Source organism: Aulonocara stuartgranti (genome assembly GCF_965226115.1).
Source record: "Aulonocara stuartgranti genome assembly, chromosome: 19".
NCBI lineage: Eukaryota > Metazoa > Chordata > Actinopteri > Cichliformes > Cichlidae > Aulonocara > Aulonocara stuartgranti.
The window spans coordinates 14,493,773-14,515,185 of NC_138955.1; the positions used below are offsets into that span (position 1 = coordinate 14,493,773).

At 40.1% G+C, this 21,413-nt stretch overlaps 1 protein-coding gene and 2 long non-coding RNA genes across 3 annotated transcripts; all 3 read right to left on the bottom strand.

Moving 5' to 3' along the window:
• Positions 1-16: 16 nt before the first annotated feature.
• On the bottom strand, positions 17-1,982 carry LOC309695022. Its single transcript, XR_014273021.1, has 4 exons — positions 1,675-1,982; positions 1,490-1,598; positions 251-1,275; positions 17-126 (listed from the first exon to the last, which is right to left on the bottom strand). It is a non-coding gene; the product is annotated as an uncharacterized lncRNA (long non-coding RNA).
• Positions 1,983-2,823: 841 nt separating this feature from the next.
• LOC309695501 lies at positions 2,824-3,826 on the bottom strand. The gene is made up of 3 exons (XR_014273166.1): positions 3,729-3,826; positions 3,412-3,645; positions 2,824-3,285 (listed from the first exon to the last, which is right to left on the bottom strand). It is a non-coding gene; the product is annotated as an uncharacterized lncRNA (long non-coding RNA).
• A 9,486-nt stretch (positions 3,827-13,312) lies between these two features.
• On the bottom strand, positions 13,313-20,356 carry LOC309695683 (G-protein coupled receptor family C group 6 member A-like). Its single transcript, XM_082516490.1, has 6 exons — positions 20,133-20,356; positions 19,756-20,050; positions 18,822-19,583; positions 16,798-17,010; positions 16,604-16,718; positions 13,313-15,542 (listed from the first exon to the last, which is right to left on the bottom strand). Exons 1-6 carry the CDS (start codon positions 20,318-20,320, stop codon positions 14,605-14,607), a joined length of 2,511 nt encoding a protein of 836 aa, XP_082372616.1. The 5' UTR covers positions 20,321-20,356; the 3' UTR covers positions 13,313-14,604.
• Between the last annotated feature and the right edge of the window lie 1,057 nt (positions 20,357-21,413).

Sequence of the window (21,413 nt, forward strand, 5' to 3'; positions counted from 1 at the left end):
TCTGCAATGACTCTGATCTCTCGGAGTCTAATGCAGTTGTTCTCACGGACCATATCTGCAATGAGGGTTTCTTGTGCCGCTGTGAATATGGCAACCCTCCCACCTCTATGTGGCATTCTTTCAGCTCTAAAGAAAGAAACATGTGTTGTCAATTGACTGATTTATATGTAAAACTACATGTAAGGTAACAGACCACTTTCACAGGCCTGTAAAACTGTAGTGTGACAAAGAAAGCAATAGCCTACTATACCTGTTGTGTTGTCTAAATGCCTTGATAATGGTGGCCACGGTGGACCTACTCAGGTTTGGATGTACTCTTCGTCCCGCTTCAGCCATTGTCATGCCATGGACAATGACATGGTCAATTACTGTTGCTCGCATATCATCTGTTATGATGGTGCGAGGTTGTCTTCTTCTCCCACCTGGACCTTCTCCTCTCTCTTGTTGGCCTCCTTGTCTTCCTCCTCTACTCCGAACTCCTCTTCTTCTTAGGCCTTCACCTCTTCCTCCTCTGATCTCAACCCCTCTTCCTCTTTGGCCTGCAGCTCTTCTCCTTCCGCATGCTCGAATGCCTTCATCCATTCTGATTGTTTGGCATCTTCACCAAACTATGCTTTCATAGGTGGGGTCACATCATTAGCAACAGGTGTCTTCAATTTTGAGTCGTTGTGTGTAGTGACTGACGCCAGGTGTGTTCCCTGTGTTCACAGATTGGTGACTGTGGCAAGCATTTTGCATCACATGGGCTTTCATTTGAGAATATGAGCAGAGTTGTTTTGCAACATGTGTTTTGGCAAGGAAAAATGTGTTTAGATTTATGAGTACGGAGGGTTGTGTTTTGTGAATTGTGTCTTCATGTGACATGTGTTTATGGTACTGGAATATGGTGGCTACATTTAGTAAATGTGTTTAGACTACTGGTCATTTGGGTTTCAGGATTGGCTTTTGTGTTTTAACATTTGAGAAAAACTGTATTAGAAGTTGTTATGTGTTTTCCTTACATTTTTTGCATTTATATTCTTGGTTGCTCTCTTTATATTTTGCACATGCAAAATGTGCCCATCTTTGGCAAGATTCACACTGCACCTGGAAAGGAAAAATAAATAGCTCATATTATGTTTGGTGAATACTATTAGTCAACATTTTAAACATGATTAGCAAGTAATGATACTAAGACTTATGTGTTTCTTTTGTTTTGTTTTACCATTTCAATCATGCTGCGGTCAGCGTCAGCATCTAACATAGAGCAAACAATGCAGTAATCCTCAGCGTTCCCTGAAACACATTCATGGTTAGGTTTTAATCAAACATTATTTATTGATTAATTAAAAAATAATAGTAAATTTGTTCCACAAATACTTCATGGCAAATTAGTCCCTTGAATTTTTTTAATTAGACTTAAAGAAGGGTCTTATCTGAAAGTGTTTGAAAAGCAGTATTTAAATTGGAAATACACACTCTAACGTGATAAGGACTTTACTGGACTTACCTCGATGTTCAAGTAGGGTGCAAGCTATCTGCATTCGCTCCAGCACAACTGCTTCTGTAGTGGTTAATACTTCACTGACCTCTCCAAAAGCAAGGTAGTGTTCTGCAAACTGAGATTTCTCATTATTATAATGTAAAGTCCTAATTGTAGCTAACAATAAATGGAATCATTTGAATAAGGGTTACCTTTAACAGCAAAACTCCGCAACTGCTGGAATCCTGTTGCTTGTTGTGTTGCATAGTCTGTAACTGCCACTCCATGGTGTCTTCATGCCCTCTCATCCTCAGAAAATTCCTATTTGAACAAAAATGTTTGTAATGAAACAAGAAATGTTTTATCTAAGAATAATACCTCAGTATCATGCATACCTCCAGTTGCGCAGAATTTTCCTGTCATAAACACCTTCATTCCCCATGGGGTCTATGAGCAGTATTCTCTGTGCAGAAATGTTGACAATCTAAAGAAAAAGTTAATAAATTAAAAATTACTATAGTTTTTGCCACTGAAAACCTATTTAAGAATAACACTTTCAGCAAGAAACTGCTTCACAACAAATTAATAACTAAATGGACACATACCACAAGAATCCAGTGCATACCAAAGTTCACAGGGCACAACCACATGACATTTACATGGTGGCTTCTTCTGTACGGCTTGATATGGTCAATGCTGTAGTGATTTTTTAAAGTTGCTCCTTCCGTGTTTTTTAATCTCACACATTTGCCAGCGATGTCTTGAATGGTGTAGGGTCCTGAAAAATCTGGATCAAACCTTCCTCCCTTCCTTCCACGTTTCCTCATGTTCAAGAGAAGAACTTCATCTCCAACGCTGTACACAAGGTTTCTGTACTTCTTCTGGACTCGTCTGGCATAGGCTTCCTTTTGTAAGTCTTGGGACTTTGCCATATTTTCCTCTACAGTTTTTTTTAACTTGCCCTTGTGTGTCTCTTGTAGAAGATACAAAGTCACCGTAACTCGACTCCTCAGGGAGAATGATGGAGGACAACTAAAATTTTCACATTTTAAATTACAATTAAAATCATAAAGACAAATAATGCATGTGAAACATGAACTGAAAAATCTAACTATAATAACTCATGTTTAAAAGTAAATATACTATTATAAAGCTTTGAGCACAGAAAGCCACAAAGATAGACTCATATCATTTTTTGTATAGTCATTTTTACTCTTGATACACTTCCATAGGTGAACACATTATACTTAACGGTCTCCTCAAGATGTATTACTTTACATAAAGATACAAATATAAAGAAGTAACTAGTCACTTTCTTTATCTTTTAAATGTATCTTGCATATAGAAGTTAAGCAGAGAAGATTAAAGCTGCAGCCAATATCAATATGCACAATTTCCAATTAAGATTACATTTAATTTATGCATTATCATAGTTGTTGCATAAATAGAATTCCTTAATAACACTTTCTGGGACTTCAACAGGAACTTCAGAAGGATATGTAGCTTCTCTCCCATACATTAAACGGAATGGTGTGTATTTGGTTGTGGTGTGGACCTTGGACCTCAAAGAAAACAGTGTAGCATCCAGATACACATCCCAGTCATTCTGTTGACTGTTGACTAATTTTCTCAGGGCTCTACATGTGGACATAAAAAAAACACAATAGTGACAGTGTCTTAAAAGCAAATGAAATGTTACATACAAATAAAACATACCTTTTTATGTTGTCATTTGTCTTTTCGTCTAGGCCATTTGTCTGAGGGTGATATGCTGCTGTGACACTTCTTTCTATTTTCATTAAGCTGCAAAGTCTTGAGTTGAGCTTCAAAGAAAAAAGAAAATTGTTTTTTAAAAACAACCACACAAAACCTTTGGCCTGGCAGCTACTTGGCACACTGTGACCAAGTATTTACCTAAAGAGGTATGGAAAAGTAAACTTAACACTTACCTCGTTAACAAATTCTCTTCCTTGGTCGGATAAAATTCGTTTTGGGCAGCCATGTCTATATATGAGTGAGCACAACTGATGAGCTACCTCAGCAGCACTTTTGCTTTTTAATGGAAAAGCCTCAACCCATTTTGAAAAATAGTCTGTTGCAGTCATAATGTACTGGAAGCCACTAGACGTTTTTGGAAGAGGTCCAGTTAGATCTATTCCGATTAGCTCCCAGACATGTGACACCTGTCAATGATAAAAGAATCACATTAATATGTAATGTACATTATAACATTACTATTTTCTACTAAAATGCTACTGATATTTACCTTTATACACTGCAGTGGTTGCACAGCAGCCAATGGTTTTCCCATTTTTTGACACTGGTCACAAGCCAGGACCTTAAACATATTGAACGATCTTTATATTACCCAACAATCGCAATTAATTAAACAACAAAATTGCAAATGTTCTATAAAAATACTCGATCAAGTGGTGAAACAGTGTTAATTACTGTACATCATCCTGAAATCTGGTACGTGTCTTCAGGATAACTATGCATTCTGTTGGTGCACTATTAACATACTATATATAAATAACAACTTTAAAAATACATACCCAATTCCCAATGTCAACCGACATGCCATACCAGTAAAATCTGGAACAAATTGCAGTTCGAGTCTTGAGTACACCAGTGTGTCCACCGATGGGACTTGAATGAAACTCTTGGAATAGTCCCATGGCTTCTTCTTTTGTTTTTATCACTCTCCTGTTTCCAAACAAGAGCACTCCGCCTATATTTAAAAAAATGTAAATTAATTATAACATGTATTTAACCAATAATTACATTTAGTTGTTTATTTACATTACAATACTGACCCTTCAGTCTGAATTTTGCGGCGTATCTCCTAAGGGTTTGCCTCTGGGACTTATCGTATTCCGATGGGTGGGACCCAGCAGACAGAAACATGAGCAGTTCCTCGTATTTGTTCTCCATAACTAAGGAGAAAATCGGACAATTTCAACATGGCTTCGGAATCCATACAGTAAAATAAAACGACTACACGACGTTATCACGCAATTAACAAGTATGTGGTGCAGTAGTACTTTCTTCGACATAACAACGGAGCGTTTATTCACCATAACAACGGAGCGTGGTGTCCAGTAACTGCAGGAGGACTAAAATAAATTGAGAAGGTTTGCAGAAGTTGAAAAGCACAAAATAAACACTTGGAATATGACTTCAAGTGAGCAGCTTAAGGTAAACAATTATCATCTGTAATAAAGAAGTAAAACTTATAATACAAACCTTTTTTCGAAAGCAACGAGATCGGCACAAGATCGGGGTAGGATGAAATAATAGGCGTGTACTATTTACACCGGAAACATGGCCGTTTTGAATTGTGCGCATGCGCAGTAACAACAAGTAGGGCAGCTTGATGGGTAGGACGTTTTGTCAGAACACCGGCACTGTCCTACCCCAATATCTTCACGTATCTTGTTTAGAATAGAATAGAATTCAACTTTATTGTCATTGCACATGCACAGGTACAGGGCAACGAAATGCAGTTTGCATCCATCCAGAAGTGCTTTAGTGATATAGATATATTACAATATATATTAGCAATAATATAGATATGTGAGTATATTACAGAAATGGGTCTATTATGGTATGTTATAATGTACACGGTATGAAGTATGTTGTGAATATTCTATAACTATAAGTATGTACAGGCTGTAGTGAGTACAAGCTATGTACAGGATATGAACAGGATATAAATATGAAAAACTATACAGAATATGAAATAAATAACTTTACAGAATCTGGGATATACAGCTATACAGAAATGGGAACTATGCAAGTTGTAAACAGTTGTAGGATTAAAAATTATCGAATGTACAGAATGATTATTTACACAGAGCTATACAGTAGTGCAGTTAAGATAAGTGAGGGTGTAGATAGTTTCTACAGAGGCTATATAAAGTGCTTGTGGTTGTGAGTGGTGGTTCAGTCCATGTTATTATTGTGTTTGAGGGTACAGTTGTCCATTGTGGGTGTGTGTATGTTCAGTCCATGAGTTTAACGTGGGTCAGATGTCAGGAGGCAGAGTTCAGGAGTCTGACAGCTGTGGGGAAGAAGCTGTTCCGGTACCTGGTGGTCTTAGTCCGGAGGCTCCTGTGGCGCCTCCCAGAGGGCAGGAGGGTGAAGAGTCCATGTGATGGGTGACTGGGGTCTTTGATGATTTTCCCAGCCCTTTTCAGACACCGCTTCCTGTAGATGTCTTTTATGGCAGGAAGTGGTGCTCCGGCGATGCGCTGGGCAGTTTTCACGACCCTCTGCAACGCCTTCCGGTCCGAGGCAGAGCAGTTCCCGTACCAGACTGTTATACAGTTGGTCAGGATGCTCTCGATGGAGTAAGCGCTTACACAGCGAACCAGTTTCGTAATTACAAGTCACTGGAGGCGCACATCCAATTTACAAATGGCTGGGTGCAAGATTTGGCTATTTTCAAGCCGCCAAACTCTGAGTACGTCGTCAAAGTAAGTCAGCTGGAGTGCATCGAGTGAAATAGCCATTGTCCACCCCCCACCATAATTAATGTTATACATTTATCATTGACCTGCTAAAATAACGTTATCATATTATATGCCCGTAATTGTAAAGTACATGCAAATTAACACCTTGATAATCGGGCAAATTATTAACGCCAATTTGTGTCCTTCCTGTCTCATTTCATTTATTGTCTTTACATCAACCAATCAAGTCACTCCATTCGATGTTTGATCGCAATTTCTATAACTTCCGAGACCACCAACGATGATATTATTCAGCTATAAAGTGTGATGTGAACATATTTAGAACTTACCGGAATGAAAATGTCTTGAGCACACCAACTGATATCTGGAGACGTAACAGAACTTGATATCAGCTCGTCTCATGGCTGCTATCCAGGCTAGATGCCTTCGTTTGGTAATATCCGATACATGAGCTCCTTCATGTTGCTTCCAGGTTCGGAAAGCATAAAAAGACAATCCAAACTTATTCCCGTGCCGGTCGTAAGATCGAACATTGCAGCCGACAACACAGCAAGTACGAACCATGGCTATGCTTTCGCTCCTTACTTAGACCCCCAAAATGGCGGATCGGGCCAAAATCCTTTCCACGCCCACCCCCGTGACATCACGCTCCAAAGCCCTATTCACAGTTTATAACATGGGGTATTGTTGATTAAATCCCACAGGATGTGGGCTCCAGACCCTGGTGACTAGAACTAGACACCCCCTTGTGGCAATATTCAGCAATTGTGGTTGATTACGGAGATGAAGGTTGTATTAGCAAAAAACAAACAAACAAACAAGAACAAAATAATTAGTACATAATGAGCTTGGATTGGCAACATTATGAATGAAATGTAGCAGGGATTTATGCACCAGGGGGCCAAAGCTGTTTGAGAGTAGTGCCAGTTTGTATGGCGCAGGCCCCAGTTCCCTCTGTGGTTACTTAGTTTAAGGATATCACATGTAAGTAACATAAAAGAAATTTGTACATTAATATTAGCCTGATAACTGACACTAGCTAACTTGCAAACTATGTAAACTTGAAAGATGATGTAAAATGGGTTTCAATCAGGTTTAAATCAAACCACTCCACTGGATTTAGCTACATTTTGGACAGTGTTTCTGGAATGCAGTAGTAGCTAGACCAAAACAACCAATCAGAATTTTTGCATCCAAGTCTGCTTGGTTGTTTTTTGTGGCACATTTTTAATGGTGTATAATAAGAGTTGAGCTTGCAGGGAGCAGAGATGTTTAGAGCGAGAGCGACACACTGAGAGCAGATTCGCAGATGTCTCTCAGCACACAGAGCAGAGATCTGAGCAAGAGCAAATGCCAACAACTGAGCGAGAGGGGCTGCTATTGTGTGCGTGTGTGTGTATATGGATAATCGCAAACTCTGAAATACATTTCTTGCACACGGCAATTAATTTTGTTCGCTCAAATTAAGATTTTCTTTGCTCCAAAAAAATTCTCCTCAAAATGCAACATTTGTACTTGCAAAGATTATTTACGTGCGTTCAGAATAGGGCTACAAAAATAACGCCATACGAGTGCCCTTGCGCTTACTTTTCACGTATATGTGTGTGATAGAATTTAGAAAACACATTGATGCAAATTATAAATCTATATCATAATTTCTGGTATTTTTGTTGTTTTGTTTTTATTTTGTTAAATGGTTATTTGCTGCCACTCCAGCCAGCCAGAGGATCCTCCACCGCTCCGCCCCACTCCTCCCTGTGCAGCAAGCAGTCAGCAAAGTCAAGTCAAAGTCAAAATCAGCTTTATTGTCAAAGACCATATGTACTGATCATACACAGGAATTTGAAATAGCAATGCTCCCATGGCCCTCAGTGTATAACGAATAACTTAAAGATAAAAATAAAATAAAAGTCTTATGTAGGGGAGACTGGGGATAGTTGCAATGTGGGTCAGTTGTAACACTTCCAATCTCTCCAATCAGGGCTTAGTTTCAAATGATGTGATTCATCCTGTACATGCCCAACTCAGTTCTTCTATCACATGTGAAAAATTTGCACATTTTGGCAAACACAGACAATTTAAGAAGAAAAAAAGTCATTTGTATGCCAAAAAGTGTTTGTTTGGGGTTTTATTTTAAAATTTATTTTTACTCTATTTCAATTTCTAATAGCATTATCTGCTTTGCAGTTGAACTCATCAAACTTAAATTATGTTATTTGTATGTCTATGGGGATATAATCTGTGTAGGTCTTTAGTGCAAATGTTTTAGCTGTTGTCTGTAATGTTAGCTAGTTCATGGCTATAGGAGTCTGGGTTAGTTGTAACAGCAACAGCCTGAGCTAGTTGTAACATTCACGCAAATATTACAACTTACCACACTATTACTTTAACTTATATTAAAAAAGTTGGGGCAATGACATCAGCAGAGGGAGGTTCACTGGTCACCTTTGTACATGCGGTTAATGCCATTGGCAACACAATTCCTCCAATGTTTGTGTTCCCACGCATACTATATGCAGACCACTTTGTCAGAGATGGGCCAGTAGGAAGTACTGGTAATGGAAATAAATCAGGATGGGTACAAGAAACAGATTTCCTCATCTTTCTGAAGCACTTTGCAAACCACACCAAGGTAAGCCATGAAAAAAAGTAGTTCTTCTTAATGTAATCAACCACATTTTTTCAGCTTCATTGTTATGTTCAAAAGTTGGTGCAAGAGTTGTAGGTTACAATGCCCACTCAGCCAATGAGGCCAAGCTCAAGGAAGACCAACCAAAATTAATGAAATATTCAGTTGGAAATTCCATAATTTGTCTTTTTTGGGGGATTCAAAAGCTAGATTTCTGCTTTCTCTCTCACACACTGTTACGGCCCTGGGCCTTGGAGGGAGTGAGACTGCTTTTTTTTCTTCTCATGCAAATCCAAGTGTGCTATGACTCGTGAGTGATTGGTTACTGGGAGATCCGTGCCAGCCTTCTTTTATGCAGAATGAAGTGTGTCAGACCACACGGACGATTGGCTCCCTGGAGATCCCACAACACTCCCGGACCAACTGACTGGCTGATTGTCTGCACCTGGGAGTATAAATGGCTGAAGAGTGGCTCACCTTAGTTAACCTTTAGCTTTTATTCTTGCCTGTTCTTTTCTTTGTGTATTAATTATTTGCACAGTGGTCTGTTGAACAGCCCCGTCGGTTTTCAGTTTAACGTTTGCAATAAAACCCCTTATTTACTCTGATTTCGTGAGCGGGCTTGTGTATGTTTGCCCCCCCACCTGTCGCCTAGCAGAGGGGGTCGTAACACACACACACACAGCTACATAAATAGTTCTAGGTGCATTCAGGTGTTGAATAAAAAAGATTACATTTTAAGATTTTGTCAGTACCCTTATTTCATTGTGTTACATTTCACCCCAGGATATGTTACAACTAACCCAGACTATGAGGTGAATTGTAATATTTCACTCTTTGTTTTTGAGACCATACCATGCAATGAGTAATTGTGATGCAGAGAAAATAGCTGTACTATTTAGAGACATGTAAATACTATCCATTACATTATGAATCCACTACCTTAAAAGAGCTCCAAGCTACAGACAGAAATGTCAAAAATAATTACAACTGTTCCCGGTCTCCCCTACAACACAATACAAGACAATACAATCTTACATAAACAACAGTGTCCAACAGAGTCAGAGTCCTTGTGGGCAAGAGTTTGTGGTGTGCAAATGGGGGTGGAGCAGTCAGTGAAAGGGCGATGTTCAGATTTTTGTATGTCGGGGGTGTGAGGGGTTTCAGAGGGAAGAGGTGAATGCAGGTCTGGAGTTCATGTGAGAGTTGAGAGGCGGCAGCTTACTCTGCTTTCAATGTTCTGAGAGCACATGTGCTTTGTTATCCACAGAGGCCACAAGATGGCAGTATTCGAAAAGATGGATGCAACAGGCAAGAAGCTTACAACAGGCTAGAGAGATAATTTTCACTTTGGTAGGTTTTAGTTGATTTTCTTGTTTACTTGACAAGCACTGCTGCATTGCTTGCTCTGATGGGATAACATTAATTTACTGCTAGCCTAGCAGCCTAGCACAGGCCAATTTCTCCCTTTTCAGGGATGTGGCCTCATTGAGAGACAGGTGGGGGCTAGCTCAGGTTGCTCTATCTGCTGGCCTTCACTTCATTAGACCTCCAGGCCATGTTTTTGCTGTTTGTGCCCTCTGAAGCATTTAACCCAATTATCTGAATAATAATAGGAGTGGCTGTGCAGTTGATTGTACAAATACATGGCTGAAAAAGTCTGTGCCCCACTTTGCTGAGAGAATTTCTGTTTTAAATGACTCAAGAGGAAGATGATGCTCAGATAAAGATGTACTGACTTTCCAATGAAGGTAAGATGCAGCTGTTGTTTATCTCAGCAAATATTGACCTTTTTATTTGAAAGCTTTCCCAGGCTGGATTTAATTGACATCAAAGGTATCTTTTTCTGGGGGAATTGCACAAAATACACATAATTTTTATTTTATTTTTTTAGTTTGAAAGGTGAAGCAATTGTGAAAGTGCCACCTTTATTTTTCTGTTGAGTGAAAATAGTTCATGTTTCCTTTAATTCAAAATCGAAATAAACATTGTTCTTATGAGTCTAAATTGTGAGCTTTATGAATACTCTCTGTGCATCTACATCATCCTGAGGAAAGTATTTGACTCCAGTGATGAAGAAATAAAGTGGCTCCATCCAAGAAATGGTTATTTGTATGTTACTTTATTTATGCACAGGTCACAGCCTGCCTAAATCTTCCTTAACTGGAGCCAGGTTATGAGAGCCTATTGGACTGCAACTAAACTACAACCAAAACATTTTCCAAAGCACTCTACAAACCCCAGTTTGTGCCTCTCATTATGAAAAAGTGAAATTATTCAAGGTAACAAATGGTCCATGTTTAACCGCTGATGCTGATGAATGTTTGGTTTTTACCCTGATTGATCTCCGTTCTTAGTTTCAGCTTTGGTTACTGGTGCTGGATTTAAATTGTAAAAACATTCTGCATAATCTGCGTGTTTGAACCAATATTCAACCCATTTCTTGAGTTATTTCAGAGCAGAGCAGAACGTGTTGTATAAAATGACGGCATGGTGAATTACATTTCAGAAAGACTGATGATCACCTCTCACTGAAACAGATGACACATTTTGGGGGGCAAAGTGTGAGGTTTGCTCTTATATTAATCATTCTGATATGGTTGTTTTTGACGAGTTATTTAATGCTAAAGAAAGGGCGTGTGTTACCAAGACTTACAGAAACATAAAGTCATCACAGAGGTATCTGGAGTCCTCGTTGCATACACACACTTATGGATGAAAATTCCATCATCCTATTCACGTAGCAGCTCGGTATTTTCGTCTCTGGTTCCGCAACACCTGACGTGGACCTTGTTAGAGTTCTCTCTCTGCGTTAAGCTTGGTTAGCGAGGACCTTTACTGGATACAAACACTGTAGGTGAGAATCAAACCTGCAACTCCTATTTCAAAGGCATGTAGTCTCACCACTACACTGTCCAGCTGCTTTTATTCCTGCTTTTATTTCTGTTTATTCATATATACATATATATATATATTGGGAAAACAGGGAGAGTGTATGAAATAAGATCTGCCTAAATAAAATGACATATGTTACATTAAAAATAGAAAAGATGTGTGATAAAGGTACGCCTAGCCTGCCTCCAAACAGCTGAGAAAGAGGGAAGGCAAAATTGACACAACACACAGACAAGAGAGTTTCGTAGTGTAGAGACTAGAGTAGTGGTTAGACCACACGTCTTTGGAGCAGAGGATCGCAAGTTTGATTCCCACCCGGAGAGTCTGTATCTTAGGCTATACTAGACTCGACTCCCCACCCCCCTGCTAATGCAGCACTGTGTACAATATCCATCAAGACTAACTAGATCACTACAATAGGGCAGCAGTAATCAGTGAGATGCTTGGCTGAAAGGGCAGGAGGCTAAGATCAGGGTAGCACAGAGGGAGGTTGCAGAAGTACAGGAACCATACCTGAGATATGCCAAGCAACAACTACGCCAGAGAGATTGATGGAACAATATGGCCAGTAACCATCACACTGGCCTTCTTTTTCCAGGGCACGGGCTAAAAGTCATGTTGGCTGTCTGCCACTGTGATGGTTACTGGATCCACTGGCCACATCGTTCTCCACAGAATACCTTGGTTCTGTGGAGAACAGCTGGTTTATTCTCCTGCCTTTGATCTCTCTGGTGTAGTTGTTGCTTGGCAGGTATGGACAGGTTCCTGTACTTCTGCAACCTCCCTCTGTGCTACCCTGATCTTAGCCTCCTGCCCTTTCAGCCAAGAATCTCACTGATTACTGCTGCCCTATTGTAGTTAGTCTCGATAATGGTGGGTGCAGATATTGTACACAGTGCTGCATTAACATCTAGCAGACCTAACATGGGGGTGGGGGTGATGATAACTCCCCCTGACCTGGCGTCCTGGCTCCCCCTTGCCATAGCACTTAATTTGTACCTTCCTTCTTGTCAAGGTGCCCTGGTTCCACAACACCTGACACAGACCTTGTTGATTGCTTAGCAGCGGGGTAGGGAGTCTAGTCTAGCCTAAGGACCCTTATTGGATACAGACACTCCGGGTGGGAATCAAACTTGTGATCCTCTGCTCCAAAGACGTGTAGTCTACCCACTACTCTAGTCTCTACACTACTATACTAGCTTGTCTGTGTGTTGTGTCAATTTTGCCTTCCCTCTTTCTCAGCTGTTTGGAGGCAGGCTAGGCGTACCTTTATCACACATCTTTTCTATTTTTAATGTAACATATGCCATTTTATTTAGGCAGATCTTATTTCATACATTCTCCCTGTTTTCCCGAGATTGGGCACCAAGCCCTGTACAAGATGAGCTTTGATATATACGCTGATTTGATATAAACCAAGATTCCTTCATTTTAGTTAGGGCAGGGGTCAGCAACCTTTAACACCCAAAGAGCCACTTGGACCCAGTTTCCACGCAAAAGAAAACACTGGGAGCCGCAAATACTTTTTGAAATCTAAAATGAAGATAACACTGTATATATTGTGTTTTTTACCTTTATGCTTGGTGTGAACAACTAAAGTAAGTAAGTAAAGTTTATTTATCAAGGGCTTTTCACAGACAGGCAGTCACAAAGCACTGTACACAAATATTAAAATAAACAATACAATCAATAGACATTATACACAATTTAAAAGATCAAATGTAAATAATGTAAAGAATATAAAATAGGTAGATCAACAAAAGGCTTGTTTGAACAGAAAAGTTTTTAACTGCTTTTTAAAAGAATCCACAGAGCAACTAAGGTGTGTTGCTTATGAAATCCATGAAGTGCTACAGAGAAAATTACATTTTATTTATGTAATTAACACATTTTGAACTCTTAAAGAAATATAACAAAAGGAAAGACACCCAGCTGAACTAAAATGATCCATGTAGCAAACAAAAACTGTTGTGAGCCGCCACCCTTTGGGCTTTTGGAGCCTTGACCTGACTTTTAAAAAATAATTTGAAAAAAAGCACTATGCTGCTAAAAAATATATATATATATATATATATTTGCAAAATTCTCCCTAAATATGTATTTTACCTGGTTAATGTGTGTTGCGGGGCGTGGTCTGCAGCGCCGCTGCAGGGGAGGCGGACGCACCTGAGCGGCACCCACAATCACGCCTTGCCGCCTTAACGTCTGTGCTCTCTCTGCTGTTGTGTTGTCGGGCTGTGAGCTGAAAAGTTACAGCCGGCTGTATGCGTACAACAACCGTGTGTGAAAAGCGATCGATAAAGAGATGCTGAAAAGCATGTTCATGCAAACATCTTCGGGTCTGCCGTGATATCTTTATAATGGGACTTCTGCTCCTGAACCTCTGCGCACAGCGTCTGCAAATCGGGGCTGTACGAAGTCACTTTCATCTTCACGCAGGACTGTAAGCTGTCATCTGTGAGGCGTGAGCCCCGGTGTTTGTTTTTAACATAGTTCACGGTGGAGAACAGCTGCCGACATAATATGGATCCGAAGATCCATAATTGGCCTACCTGGGGTCGAAAGTCTCGATAAATGCACGACGTTTCGGCGGGTATACCGGCTTCCGCGAGTGTGACGCTTATTTTGAGCGATGAAAAAAAAAAAAAGATATAATTTTATTTTTATATTTCAAAATCACAATAATCTTCCAATTTAGAACTACAAGTTAAAAAAAGAACTAAACACAAATAAAATACACTTCAGCTAAATACTTCTAATTTCATTTCCCAAACCACCCGGAGGTGCAAAATAAAGACTAAAGAGCCGCATGCGGCTCCGGAACCGCGGGTTACCGACCCCTGAGTTAGGGGGTTAGGGTTAAATTAGACTTGCTGAACACAATAATAGCTCATTTTGTAAATTACATTTAAAAAGGGATTAATCAGAAGGGTGCCAATGAGCCAAAGAGATACTGCCTTCCCAACGTAGTCCCTAACTCAGCTGGAGGCTTCACAACAGGAATTCACTAACCAATAGGTAATGTGGCAGTGGCTGCATTCATCCTTTATATACAGCCTATGGAAAAATCACATATTAAATTGCTAGAAAGACATATTGATTAAAACGTCATCACAGGAAGAGTCATTCCTTTGCAGAACAATTTAAGTGTGACACTGCGAGTGGACCACAGAAATACCCTTTTGCTCATAAAACTTCCTAATGTATTCAGCAATGGCGCGCTCATGATTAAGCTCTTTCCTGAACAACATAATATAACATTTCGGGGCCAAATGACAACCAAGGATGCTGAAGCAGGAAGTGAGGATGGCTGCACTTTGTACTGCTGGTTGGTATTTCCCTGTCAAGGTCAAATAAATGGGGAGGAAGATGATCCAGATGACTACAAACAGCAGCATACTGATGGTGATCAAAGAAGCATTTTTGTACAAATCTGGCAGCTGTCTACCTTTGAATGCAAACAGGAAACAAATAAGGCCCAAGAAAGTGTTGTAGACTAACATGGCTATAAAGTATGTATGGGGCTCAATCTTACAGTTGTATAGGATAGTGTAATCTAAAGATTTATTGTCAGGATGTGGTGGTTCTTTGGTCAGCCATGAGACAGATAGGCCCAACTGAATCCCAGAGATGATGGTCACCACCACCAATGGCTTATTCAGCTTCTTTATCCAAGACTCTGCCTTAAGGTCAAACTTGAAGCCCAAGAAGATCTGAAGCAAGTTTGCCAGAATGCAAGAGATGCAGAGAGTAAAGGCTATGCCGAAGAGAGGAACACCTACACAGTGAATCTTCTCAGTAGGCTTGCCTATGAAGGTGAATGTAAGACAGAAGCCAGCCAGCAATGCAAAAAGCTCCAGAAAACACAAATAACCTCCAACTGCTTTCACAATGGGAGTTTTAAGATATACTGCAAACAGAACAGCAAACACAACGGTAGCAATGATCCCAACGACTGCAAGGGAGCTGAGAATGATTGAGAAGGGATCTTCCCAATCGAGATAGTCATCACTTTTTTTCAAACATGTATTCTCTTCAGGATGAGAATATGCCCCATCTTCACAATGCTTGCATGTTGAATCTGCAGAAGGAAACAAAAACACAAGTAGCACAAGTAAAGAAGACAATATTTTCTTATCCTATAATCATTTGGAAAGAAAAAGAAGCTGCAATCATAAATTAATATTAAACAGGCAAGTATAATGAATGCATAATGCACTTTGCACATTTAGGAAGACAAGATAGGCAATAAAATTACATCTGGACTCAGGACTCGAAATGCAGGACTCGCAACACGGGAATGAACTCAAAAGGACAGTTTATTGTAGACGCAGGAAAATGATACAACTAATAATGAAATAAACTAGACTGGGAAAATATAATCTAACGTTCCACAGAGTGGCACACAAAGGATCACATAGCATGAGGAACGACGCAACACGGAACAGAGGGGGACTCTGACATAAATACACAGAGGGTAATGAGGGAAGGGAAGCACACAAGGAACACAGCTGAGGACAATTACACTTGACAGGAATGGGAGGACACGAAACTGAAAACGCTGACACCAAGACATGGACCTTAAACGTAACACAGGAAGTACAGAGAGAGAGAGAGAGAGAGAGAGAGAGAGAGAGAGAATGAAGAAATATACGAAGGGAAGACGAAAACACAGAACACAAGGGGTGGGAGCAAAGCACAATAACGCACATCATGATATAGACAGTCACACAGAGGGAGACACAGAAGGCAACGACACAGGGGGAACAAACAGACAGAGAAGACTTAAACACAGAAGACTAAAGTAATCATTACATTCACCAAATGCTGGAGGGCACAGAGAAACAAGAGGGGATCAAAACCCAGGAAGCATAAAATAAATCACAAATGAACCAGACATAACACAAAAATCACAAAGAACTGAAAACACTAGGTCAGGAGACCCAGGACCCTGAGTGTGACTCCAAATCCAGACCTCCATGGGTTGCTACATTTGATTTCTATTGATAATTTTTGTGTGATTTTGTTGTAAGCACATTCAACTATGTAAAGAACAAAGTTTTTGAATATTTCATTCATTCAGATCTGCGTTACCTTTGTTTTTTTGAGCAGTGTAATTTAGATTTGGAATAAAAGACTTACGATTTCCATCAGAAATCTCTCCACTTGCACACGGAGCACAAACTCCGCAACACTTTCCTTTTAATGTAAATCCTTGTCCTGCTTCACATTTTTTTGAGCAATTGTAAACAGAGACCTGCAAAAGAAACAGTAGCATGAGTACATGATTCATAAACCTTAATGGGACATAAATGAATGTTAAAAACTCATCTCACCATGTCATTTATGAGGTGTCTGAAAAGGTCTGTTGGGACTGTAATTTTTCCATCTGGACTGTATTCTCCAATAGTTTGTATTATCATACTCTTGTTGCAATCAGACCTGTTCCAGTATACAATATCATATCCCAAACTGGGATCTCCATCACTATCGAAGTATATTTGTGTGTTGTTCTCAGTAAAGTTTACTTTCTGGATTTCCGATAGAAGCTGTGAAAAAACCAAAACATCATAAAGGAAGAAAGACATTTTTATGAAATAAAATCATCACAAACTGCAATATATTTGAAATTTTAATGTTTAACCTTTTCTAAGAAAAACTTACATATCTACCAATAAACAAGACAAATGTCGATAGTTTAGCAGTGGGTGCTGTGGAATGTGTAACATCTCTGCCCAGAAAAAGGGCAACATTGTGTAAAAGAAAATTGGAAAATTTGCAAATCATTTAAAATTTAAGAAGTTAATATTAATCATTGTTGTTGTTGTTGTTTTTAAATTGTTAGCTGTTTGGAGGTTATTGAAATGGTTTGTTTGGACTTTCAGCTGAGATTTTGACATTTTTGTAGGGACCACACATGTCTATATTTAAGTAACAGAATAATAATGAATAATAATGATAATGAAGTTATCTTGCAGGCCGGATATAATTGTATCTGGCTCGGTGTATGTTTGACACCCCTGGTTTAAATGATTGAACATTTGGACTGCAGGCAAGACAGCTTAGGGTGTTTTTAGTAAAGTGCCATGCTGCTGAAATATGTGCAGTTTCGCTGAAAGAGGAAGTGAAAATGAAAACGTCCAAGGTTTGGAGGCCTATCTCCCCCCACCACCACTTCCCCTGCTGGTAGCGGACTCCCTCATACATCGGTGCGTTGGTGGTTCTTTGTGTCCCGGGATGGGCGTCCAGGTACACGCCGGCTCACTCCTTGGTGGCCGCTTATCGGGGCCTGGAGCCTGGGGCTCGCTCGGGCCACTTCGGAGGTGGGGTGCCCCCGGCCTCTCGGCCTGGGGCTCGGTCACTCAGGCACAGCTGGCTGCCGACCGAGCTCACGGGCACGTCACTGCAACCCGCGGTTGCTGAGTGACCCCTCATCTGGGACTCTCCTCAGCTCTTTCTGGGACAGTGGCGCGGCTGCCCCTCTGTTGGTCTTCCTTGGTCTCTTGTGTTCTGGGGGCCTCTGGATGTCTGGAGTTTTGATCTCCTCCATACCTGCTTCATGCCCTGGGGGACGGGGCCATGGCCCCCCCACACCCTCTAGCAGATCATTACATGAAGGAACCTTTTAAATACAAGCGCATCCATGGTCACAGGTGTACACACGGGTGCTCACACACACAAACTACACCCCTTTTGGCTCCTACCTCAAAGCACACTGTGTTCTGTTGATCTATGTGCTGCACAATAATGTTTAATATTTAGTATTTACTGTCATATTCCCATATATCATTGTGATGTTGTTTATTCTATTACTCTTGTTTTCTTCTGCTTGTTTTCTTTTTTCTTTCTCAACAGGTGATCCAGGTGATTGATATATGTATTTTTTTTTCGCTGCTTATTCTGTTGGTTTTTGTTTTTTGCCCTCTATCCCCGTCCCTCTTCTCGGCTGTTTTTCTTTCCCCCAGTCAAGTCTGTCCCGTATTCAGCAAGTGAAAATAAAATAAACAATAAAAGGTGAATCAAATGGACCATTATGGCAAGGCTGGGATGGTCAATTTGGTAAAGTAAATCCGTTGGGCATCTTTCTTTGCCTTTAGACAACAATTCTGATGGCAAAAGAGCCAAACGGGACAGGCAAAAGAAAAAAAAGAAAAAAAAAAGAAAAGAAAAAGTATGTTGTTTGTACCATTCAGCATAAATGATTTCCTGGCAATATTATGGTTGATTTTTCTCCAAGAATATCAATTTCTGGTTAAGTTTCATGTTTTAAAGACAGACAAAATTTCACAAACTTCTTATGTAACTGAAAATATTTGTTAAAGACAAATAATTAATAATTGGCAAGCTATCTTTATTGTACCTCTAAGGCTGTGAAACTGGAGCTTCGTTCACACAGATGGTCGTTACACTTCAGCAAGCGTCTGAGCCCTTCAGCAATGACTCGAACTGCTATATAGATACCATAAGATTCATCCTGGTCGATGTAAGAAGCCAGATATTGGTTTCTTTCTTCTTCAGACTTATTTAAAGAAAGTAGATGCTGCGTCTGGTAATCTCTAAGAATTGTGTTATTAGTTCCATTAAACATCGACATGACATGGTCTTTAAAGCCAGGCACCTCTTTCTGCTTATATATGAACCCAAAAACTTCTCCTGCCAGTTTGATGTCTGACATTGCAGAGATCTTTGAAGAGCTGGACCATGCATCACTTGCAATCCACGTTCTGTTGACTCTGTGTTTAATAGCTGCTTCCAGGATGATTTCTGCATTAGTGTCCTTTGTGAAGATGATGATGGCCTCAGCAGAAGAGTTTTGAATTTTTTCCAGTAGTTCATTCAGCTCAGTTTGGTCCATGCTATTATTGTTTGTCGTAAAATCAGCGGACAAGATGTGAACAAATTCAATGCAGATGCTCTTTTTGTTGAAGTTGTCTTGAAGGCTATCACTGCCATATTTCCCATACTCATCATCACTTCCCACAATAATCACTGTTTTCCAATGGAATATCTTCACCAGCTCAACAATACCTCTTGTCTGATATTTGTCACTAGGCACGGTTCGCAGAAAAGTGGGAAACTTGAACTTGCTGCTCAGCAGCTCACTTGTGGATGCATAACTAATCTGTTAAACAGACATAGAGCATATATGAAAACAGTTCATTAAAGATTTTTCAACACATAAGCATGGAAATCTAAAGACAGATTATGTATTTGCTGATATTATTGATTTTCATCAAATTTAGATTCTTATATTTCTAACTGAGCTTTGTAGGACAGAAAAAGAGAAAACAAACCTGGGCAACTGAAGACAGAGCAACAAGTCGTGCAACAGCTATTGATACTTCTGAGTACCTTTCCCCGATCACCACCTTGGTTTTGGGTTCAAGTAACTTGAACTGAGCATCTGCTGGCACTAAACAGCTTTCTGGGTCTGACTGATTCTTCAGCAGCTGGAGAGTTGCTCTCAAGGCGAGGCCGACATCTCCACAAGTGTCATAGATGTCGTATCCTATCGTGATGTTAGGTAGGTTGATTTTGTTGATGGCGTATATCATCACTTGACTGTGCAGGAATGTGTTTAAACCATAGCTGCAAGATTGACAGAAGACAGATTAAATTCACAAATCATCTATTTGACACTAATGAGCTGATGAACTCAGCCTGTACTTACTCACTACAGGAGAGAGGTGCAGAAGTGTTAGTCCTATTAGTTTTTAAATGAATGGGGAAAAGTCCACCAATGATGATATTCCCAGGAGAGTATGCACGGAGAAAACTATTCTGTCCTAAAGAGGAGTGAAACACACTCATGACAAATAACCACATTAAAAACATCATGGATACGCACAGGTAGAACATTTACACGTGTCTATCTTCTCTTTTCAGTATGACCAGGTTCCTGTACAGCAGCTATATAAAAAACTTCTACTCGTTTATCATTTGCATCATCAGATTGTTTTTGTAACGCAATCCAAATGAGTTCCTCTTTAATCTTCCAAACACGAAAAGACCAAGATGATTTGAATTTGTCACAGACAATGATGTCTAGGTTTTAGTTTCAACATGTTAAAATAAATTAAAAACATTTTTTCCAAGTTTTTCTAAATGATAATACATAACATATTCAAACAGGAGTAGAAATAGGCATAAATACGGTGGCCCTGAGAGGCCAAACGGACTGCAACTTCAGAAAACACTTGCAAAAAAAAAAAAAAAAAACCCGCTGCAAAAAGAAAAATGCTGCAAAAAAAAAAAAAAACACCTGCAAAAAGAAAAACGCTGCTCTTGCTCTTGACGAAGGCGGTCGCACTTTTCTCCTCTCCTCCTCTCCCTTAGCTTCCCTGCTTAGCCTCTTATGTCCTTTTCTAGTCTCGTGTTTTTTGTCTTACTTTTCCCTGGAACATTCTCTCACAGTCTGTTCTCTAAAACCTAAAAGAGGAATTATGGATTGGATCAACTGGTCTTTGGGCTTGGGTGAGCCTGAGTGCTGAAGATATCTACCTATTTGGAACCATGGTAACAGGGTTCTGGCTGATCGGAGCTGGCTTGGCCCTGACTTATCGAAGAATTAAGAAAGCGAAACCGGCTGTTCAAACCCCCACAAGGCTGCCTGCTGGGATTGGAACGATGGGAGAGGCGTGAGTTTCTCAAAATGGGCTCATTGAGTGCAGCACGGATAAGATCTTGGAGAGGCTACAGCTGCTGTGAATACTCAGAATAAGATCTCTGACTGCAGACTGGATACATCTCGAAGGGCTAGCTCGGAATAACATCTCTCGGCGCAAATTGGATGACATCTCGGGGAGGCACACTGCCGTTCTCAGAATTGGCTCCTTGAGCACAAGAAATGACAACATCACAGAACGCAAGTATGGCTCTCCACGGCTCTCCAACGGGAGATTGAGAGACCAGTGTTGGACTGTAGAACTGCTTTGAAATTCATATGAGCTGT